The sequence below is a fragment of the Oncorhynchus mykiss genome, chromosome 4, assembly GCF_057628025.1.
Source record: "Oncorhynchus mykiss isolate SJ-2025 chromosome 4, ASM5762802v1, whole genome shotgun sequence".
NCBI lineage: Eukaryota > Metazoa > Chordata > Actinopteri > Salmoniformes > Salmonidae > Oncorhynchus > Oncorhynchus mykiss.
Genome location: NC_143025.1, coordinates 32,673,003 through 32,681,041, shown reverse-complemented (window position 1 = coordinate 32,681,041; position 8,039 = coordinate 32,673,003). Strand labels below are relative to the sequence as shown.

Below are 8,039 nucleotides of genomic sequence, written 5' to 3'. Positions count from 1 at the left end.
AGGATTAACACAAAAGTCTGCACATCCCCATAGTCACGCACAGAGATATTGTACATTGCGTCAGTCATGATCTTTTTTTCGGGAACACAGCACCATTTTTACTGGAACCATATTCATATGACCCCATTCCGCTGCGTGAGCTCTGTTCCACTGGAAGCCAAAGGATGTGTTGTGCAGATGATGTTGTGCAGACAATTTGTCTGGTAGTGTACAGTAGATAGATTCCATCCAGGAGTTGTGAGGAAAGGGAATTGATATGATGCAGGTATTTATATCTTTGACATTTTGTGTTTTGAGTAAATATTTGGTCTGGAAGGGAGCAGACTGGGAAGGCCTCATATATGGAATCTCTTTACACCAAAACAGCTGCCTCAAGGTACTGCTGTGAAGTTGCAAGGTAAAACGTACTGTATAGTTGATCCTGTCATGGACTTCATTCACTTTCGATGACATGATGGTTTGTTATGACTCGGAGTTCAATTTTAATTGGATCTGAAGTGTCTTTTTATCATTAAAAACACAGTGTTAAAGCCTTCAGGGCCCAATAACTGGACATGTTCTGAATTCAATATTTTATTAGACTTGACATTGGACATGTGTGTATTCAACAAAATAAAAAAAGAAACACAGTATTGCAGTCCAGCTGCCACCATACCTTTGCCTCTGTCTGTTGTTTTATTTACAGTAAGTTCACCCACAATGAACTGCAGGGGGTTAAAAAAAAACTACATAGAAAATATGTAGAAACTATAATGAACCTATATATTTTCAAATAACTGCCCTTTTTCTGTAAAAAAAATAATATATCTGTGCGGCCCTCCGTTGAATTTCGAAATCCTGATGTGGGCCTCGAACCAAAAAGTCTGCCCATCTGTGGTTTGAAGCAACATCCGCTACAATATTTAGTGTAAACACCTTTATGCGACGCAAAACATTCACCTCCATTCAGCTCTCCAACAAAACAGTTACCAATTTTAAACCTATACCACTGGTCCCAGAAAGTGCTTACTCGCATCATATAGTTGCAAATAGTTATTAGACAGTTATTTACTGGTATTGGTGTTTGGTGAAACTAACTCAATTGAATATTCAAACCCCACAGGATGGGCAGTTCCATTTTAAGCCATTATCAAAATGACTACGTCTGATCTGCATTGTTTTTTCTCAATCTTCAAAAGCAGGATGCGCAAAGTTGAATTTACATTTTTAAAATGTAAACGAAAAGCTTTTCAGTTATTCACTGTACTTCCTACATTAGAGTACTGTTTATAAATAGTGCACTACAGCATTGCCATTGACCACATGGCTCAAATGTGAAATGGTTTTACATCCCATGTAACTACATGGTGTCAGTGCAACATGTCATGTGGGACTGCATAGACAATCCTTGAAAGTGGTTAATCTTAGGACTTGAGATATTGCCCTTCTCCCCTGGCAATGGCACAGAGTTCCTTGTAGAGCTCAGAGTGGATGAAGCGAGGGTACGAGTTGTTCTCCATCAGGCTGAACACCTTCTTCTGGGCCAACAGGAAACACGTCAGGCTGGGCAGACACAGGCTCTGGACGATAGCATCTTTCGTTTGGTAGTCCAGGTTGATCTGCAACCAAATAGAGACAAGAACACCAATAAGTCTTTGCACAATCAGAGTGATCACACATTGGCATTAGATATAAGTTGTTTGGAAATAGTTATGTTTCCTATCACTTTATCGTTACCATATTTTTATTATAAGATTGTTGCTTAATATCAGCACTTTAAGAATGACTCCTGAACGTAGTGAAAGGAAAACTCACCTCTTTAGGAGCATCACACTGGATGAACTCTTCATAGATGCTTCTGGCCCTCGACGACAGTTTCTCTAGAGACGAGATGGTCCTGAACTCCTCACAGGCTGTCCAGAACTCTATATTCTCCTCACAGAACTCTGACTTCAGGAAGATCCGAAATGCTGCCTTTCCATCTGCAGGAGAGGAGGGAGGGAAGGAGAGAGAATGTCAAAGCAGCTCTCAAGCAGTAGAATGTCTTCAAGCTGAGTTGAGAACGGTCAAATATCAACCAATCAGAGGTGCAGTTTAGATCCAACTGTACTTCAAGATGACTCACTTCATTCATGTACATTTTCACTCTATAACATTTGTGCCCATTTCATACAGTCATGCTGATATCATATGAGCTATAAAAGACAGGGTGTGGCATTTACATTTGTGACTCAGGAGTTTGTCAAGTGACTGTGCCCATTGGTTGACTTCATCCACTGTTGGCCTTAGGAAGGAGAGAACAGTCACATTAGAGGCCTGTAGTAGTAGCAGTAAACAAGTAGTAAAAACGACTTGTATATACTACTTGCATACAAGTAGTAGTAGCACCTACTGCTTTTAGATACATGTATCAAGGTTGATCATTATTAGGATATGGAGCCGTATGGTACTCCCAAATTTACATCCACAATACTACATGATTCAGACCCCTGAGCCTTACCTGTAAGATCTTCTTCTTGCCATGGATTTTGAAGAAGATGTGATCTTCAAGAGATATCGTATCCTTGTCCTCCAGTTTCTCTTCCTGAAAAATATTTTTTTTCTGTTAGTATCATTCCATGTGACTGCTATCATTGCTTAACAAGGTCATGATAATCAGCTGGAATTACACAAACAGAATAATTAACTCACTTGATTCCTTTTTTATCAATAGAGAAATCTGACGCCTTCATACAGTCTGTACATGCCATGTCTCTATCTGATACAACACACTCAATATTCTGTGGTAAAAAAACTGAATATAGCAGACTATAGCAGTCAAATGAATCTACCTCCCTCTAGAGCAGTCAGAGCACTTTATATTTTCCTTCTGATATCGTCATGCTAGGAAGGCCGGCCTAGAGTAACAGATCTGTAACCTGATTGGCCCACTCTGTGAACAGTTGGCTAGCCCATCTGCTGACAGTGAGAGCCTGCGGCAGTAAAAGAAGTGCTAGGGAATGTGATTGGTTGTTTAGTGTAAACGGTTACACTACTGAAAGTGCTTCCATATTTAACTCTGGGTAGGCCAATGACATAGAGGCGCACCAAGTCCACCCAAAACTAAAATATAGTTTAGAGGACCCCCCCTTACACACACACACATCAGCTCTTATAGAACAAATATATTTTATGAACTAATCCAACCTGATCTTATCAAGCAGTGGATGACGTTAAGAAAATAATGCATGAAAAGTATGATGAGGAGAACGTAACTTGATGCAATCTGCTTGACAACACAAAGTAAGATGTAAGATGCATACTGGTTGGAACGCCAAACTCGTTTTCCTACATTGCTGTTCACGCTCTATAAATAGAGTCTTAGTTATAAAAATAGTAAGGTGGGAGGAAGTGGTTGGAAATGAATTACTTTAGCTGCCATTCTCCAAGCATTTCTGCCGGTTTGTTTTCTGTAAAGATGACCCAAACCCTTTCACGTCTAATCTCTTTAAAAGCCCCTAAGGTCGATGTCTGCACTCCGCGGATGATCTAATTAGCATAACACAAAAATCATTAAAACATCTGTCAGTTTAAGCTAGAGATATGTTTTTTTTTGCATGGGCTGCGTCTCAATCCACCGTATCCACCTGACGCACTTCCGCATCTGTGGTGAAAAGTGACAGAGCTAGAGCGGTGTTTGTAAGACCATGAGACATCCCAAAAATCGATCCTCTCACAAAATCGCCTGTAGCGTTCGAACGGTACAAACTATTATGACCCATCTATGGAAAGATGAGACCCCCACAAACACAATGCTCTACAACCCTCACAAGTGTCTTGGGACTCGTCTGAAGAAGGTACAGCCGATCTACCAACTTCTGTCTTTAGCGTTCAAACAGTTTGGACTACACACCAAGACTCGTCTGAAGGTCCCCCAGTACCAGTTGAAAAAATGTATGTAACTATATATGGAGACTGTTTATACATAAGGGGTTAAATACATGTAATATATGTAAAAATAAAAAAGTTTCATATATCTGTCAGATATACAGTTGGAAGTTTACATACACCTCAGCCAAATACATTTAAACTAAATTTTTCACAATTCCTGACATTTAATCCAAGTAAGAATTCCCTGTTTTAGGTCAGTTAGGATCACCACTTCATTTTAAGAATGTGAAATGTCAGAATAATAGTAGAGAGCATGATTTGAGCTTTTATTTCTTTCATCACATTCCCAGTGGGTCAGAAGTTTACACTCGGACATTGCCTTTAAATAGGTTAATATGGGTCAAATGTTTCGGGTAGCCTTCCACAAGCTTCCCACAATAAGTTGGGTGAATTCCTCCTGACAGAGCTGCTGTAACTGAGTCAGGTTTGTAGGCCTCTTTGCTCGCACACGCCTTTTCAGTTCTGCCCACAAATTTCCTATAGGATTGAGGTCCGGGCTTTGTGATGGCCACTCTAAAACCTTGACTTTGTTGTCCTTAAGCCATTTTGCCACAACTTTGGAAGTATGCTTGGGGTCATTGCCCATTTGGAAGACCCATTTGCGACCAACCTTTAACTTCCTGACTGATGTCTTGAGATGTTGCTTCAATATATCCACATAATTTTCCATCCTCATGATGCCATCTATTTTTGTGACGTTCACCAGTCCCTCCTGCAGCAAAACATCCCCACAACATGATGCTGCCACCCCCGTGCTTCACGGTTGGGATGGTGTTCTTCGGCTTGCAAGCCTCACCGTTTTTCCTCCAAACATAACGATGGTCATTATGGCCAAACAGTTCTGTTTCATCAGACCAGAGGACATTTCTCCAAAAAGTATGATCTTTGTCCCCATGTGCAGTTGCAAACCGTAGTCTGGCTTTTTTATGCTAGATTTGGAGCAGTGGCTTCTTCCTAGCTGAGCGACCTTTCAGGTTATGTTGATATAGGACTAGTTTTACTGTGGATATAGATACTTGTGTACCTGTTTTCTCCTGCATCTTTGCTGTTGTTCTGGGATTGATTTGCACTTTTCGCACCAAAATACGTTAATCTCTAGAAGACAGAACGTGTCTCCTTCCTGAGCGGTATGATGGCTGCGTGGTCCCATGGGGTTTATACTTGCGTACTGTTGTTTGTACAGATGGACTTTGTACCTTTAGGTGTTTGGAAATTGCGTCCAAGGATTGATTTTCCTATGATGTCAAGCAAAGAGGCAGTGAGTTTGAAGGTGGGCCTTGAAATACATACACAGGTACACCTCCAATTGACTTAAATGATGTCAATGAGCCTACCAGAAGCTTCTAAAACTATGACATAATTTCCTGGATTTTTCCAAGCTGTTTAAAGGCACAGTCAACTTAGTGTATGTCAACTTCTGACCCACTGGAATTGTGATACAGTGAATTATAAGTCAAATAATCTGTCTGTGAACAAATGTTGGAAAAATTACTTGTGTCATACACAAAGTTGATGTCCTAACCAACTTGCCAAAACTATAGTTTGTTAACAAGAAAATCGTGGAGTGGTGGAAAAGCGATTTTGAATGACTCCAACCTAAGTGTATGTAAACTTACGACTTCAACTGTAGTACAGACATTTCAGAACAAACATCCTTTAGAATCTTTTGTTCCATGTAGTGAGTCTCTTATCCATTGCGTTTGAATGGGATAATAGCAGTAAGGCCAAAATAAAAATGTTATCAAATCATTTTGTACATGTTTTTTTAATATACTTCAAGTGGTCTTCCAATTCAAAATCAAATAGCAAAATTGTCCTGTTATAGACACAAAAATATATCTTATGAATGAATCCAACCAGATCTTTTCAAGCAGTGGGAGATGCCAAGAAAATAATGCATGGAAAGTATGATGAGGAGGACTTAACTTGATGCAATATCCGCTTGACAACACAAAGTAAGATGTCAGATGAGAGTACTGATTGGAATGCCATAGCACATCGAACTCGTTTTCTTACATTCCTGTTGATGCTCTATAAATAGAGTCTTAGATGTAAAAATAGAAAGGTGGGAAGAAGCGGTTGGAAATAAATTACTTTAGCTGCAATTCTGCAAGCATTTCTGTCTTTGACAGTGCTTCTCAGTCAATTTGTAGAAATGTGCTCACCTGCAATTAACTTAATAAGTGCCTTTGTTAGATTGATATGAAAGAGGAGGGACATTACCTAATTCAGTGTGCAAGCTAATGCAGTTAACCACTATCTGGAAATATTTGGACGGTCACTGGTCAGGTTTTGAAGGTCAACCAGTTTTTTTTCTGTAAAGATGACCCAAACCATTTCACCTCTAATCTCTTTAAAAGCCCCTAAGTTCGTTGTCTGCACCCCGCTGAAGATCTAATTAGCATAACACAAAAATCACCATAAAAATCTGCCAGTTTAAGATAGAAATATGTTTTTTTTGCATGGATTGCATCTCAATCCACCGTATCTGCCTATGTCGCACTTCCGCATCTGCTGTGAAAGCTGACAGAGCTAGAGCGGTGTTTGTCAGACCATGAGAAATCCCGAAAATTGATCTTCTCACAAAATCGCCTGTAGCTTTCAAACAGTACAAACTATTATGACCCATCTATGGAAAGATGAGACCCTCACAAACAAAATTGTGTTCTCCATTTTGCTCTACAACCCTCACAAGTGTCTTGGGACTCGCCTGAAGTCGGTACAGCCGATCTACCAATTTCTATTTTTAGTGTCCGAACAGTTTGGGCTACACACCAAGACTCGTCTGACGGTCATCTATGTCTAAAAATGTACAAATATATTTTGAAGTGTAATTCCCCTTTAATTGCGCATCTGGCCCTTTAATTACGCTTCTAGCGATGAGGAATGTGTCATCTAATATGCAAGAGGAGTGATGGTTCTGTACTGAGGAGTGTTCTGAGGAGAGGAGTGTTCTGTTCTGTACCTCATGATGCCATCTATTTTTGTGACGTTCACCAGTCCCTCCTGCAGCAAAACATCCTCACAACATGATGCTGCCACCCCCGTGCTTCACGGTTGGGATGGTGTTCTTCGACTTGCAAGCCTCACCGTTTTTCCTCCAAACATAATGATGGTCATTATGGCCAAACAGTTCTGTTTCATCAGACCAGAGGACATTTCTCCAAAAAGTATGATCTTTGTCCCCATGTGCAGTTGTAAACTGTTGCCCGTGTTGGAGCAGGGGCTTCTTCCTTGCTGAGCGACCTTTCAGGTTATGTTGATATAGGACTCGTTTTACTGTGGATATAGATACTTTTGTACCTGTTTTCTCCTGCATCTTTGCTGTTGTTCTGGGATTGATTTGCACTTTTCGCACCAAAATACGTTCATCTCTAGAAGACAGAACGTGTCTCCTTCCTGAGCGGTATGATGGCTGCGTGTTCCCATGGGGTTTATACTTGCGTATTGTTGTTTGTACAGATGGACTTTGTACCTTTAGGCATTTGGAAATTGCGTCCAAAGATTGATTTTCCTATGATGTCAAGCAAAGAGGCAGTGAGTTTGAAGGTGGGCCTTGAAATACATACACAGGTACACCTCCAATTGACTCAAATGATGTCAATGAGCCTACCAGAAGCTTCTAAAACTATGACATAATTTCCTGGATTTTTCCAAGCTGTTTAAAGGCACAGTCAACTTAGTGTATGTCAACTTCTGACCCACTGGAATTGTGATACAGTGAATTATAAGTCAAATAATCTGTCTGTGAACAAATGTTGGAAAAATTACTTGTGTCATGCACAAAGTTGATGTCCTAACCAATTTGCCAAAACTATAGTTTGTTAACAAGAAAATCGTGGAGTGGTGGAAAAGCGATTTTGAATGACTCCAACCTAAGTGTATGTAAACTTACGACTTCAACTGTAGGACAGACATTTCAGAACAAACATCCTTTAGAATCTTTTGTTCCATGTAGTGAGTCTCTTATCCATTGCGTTTGAATGGGATAATAGCAGTAAGGCCAAAATAAAAATGTTATCAAATCATTTTGTACATGTTTTTTTTTATATACTTCAAGTGGTCTTCCAATTCAAAATCAAATAGCAAAATTGTCCTGTTATAGACACAAAAATATATCTTATGAATGA

General features: G+C 39.8%; 1 protein-coding gene across 1 annotated transcript; it reads right to left on the bottom strand.

Moving 5' to 3' along the window:
- Positions 1 to 560: 560 nt before the first annotated feature.
- rgs2 (regulator of G protein signaling 2) lies at positions 561 to 2,853 on the bottom strand. Its single transcript, XM_021599489.3, has 5 exons — positions 2,671 to 2,853; positions 2,480 to 2,563; positions 2,202 to 2,263; positions 1,795 to 1,961; positions 561 to 1,598 (listed from the first exon to the last, which is right to left on the bottom strand). The coding sequence occupies exons 1-5, from the start codon at positions 2,727 to 2,729 to the stop codon at positions 1,404 to 1,406; spliced, it is 567 nt and encodes a 188-aa protein (XP_021455164.1). The 5' UTR covers positions 2,730 to 2,853; the 3' UTR covers positions 561 to 1,403.
- Positions 2,854 to 8,039: the final 5,186 nt, after the last annotated feature.

Bases quoted from the DNA above. Each gene is read 5' to 3' on its own strand.
- rgs2 (XM_021599489.3), bottom strand. From the start codon at position 2,729: ATGGCATGTACAGACTGTATGAAGGCGTCAGATTTCTCTATTGATAAA. The intron at 1,962-2,201 runs GTAAATGCCACA...CCTCTCCTGCAG, and splicing joins CAAACTCCTGAGTCACAAAT to ATGGAAAGGCAGCATTTCGG. The intron at 1,599-1,794 runs GTGAGTTTTCCT...ATTTGGTTGCAG, and splicing joins AGTGTGATGCTCCTAAAGAG to ATCAACCTGGACTACCAAAC.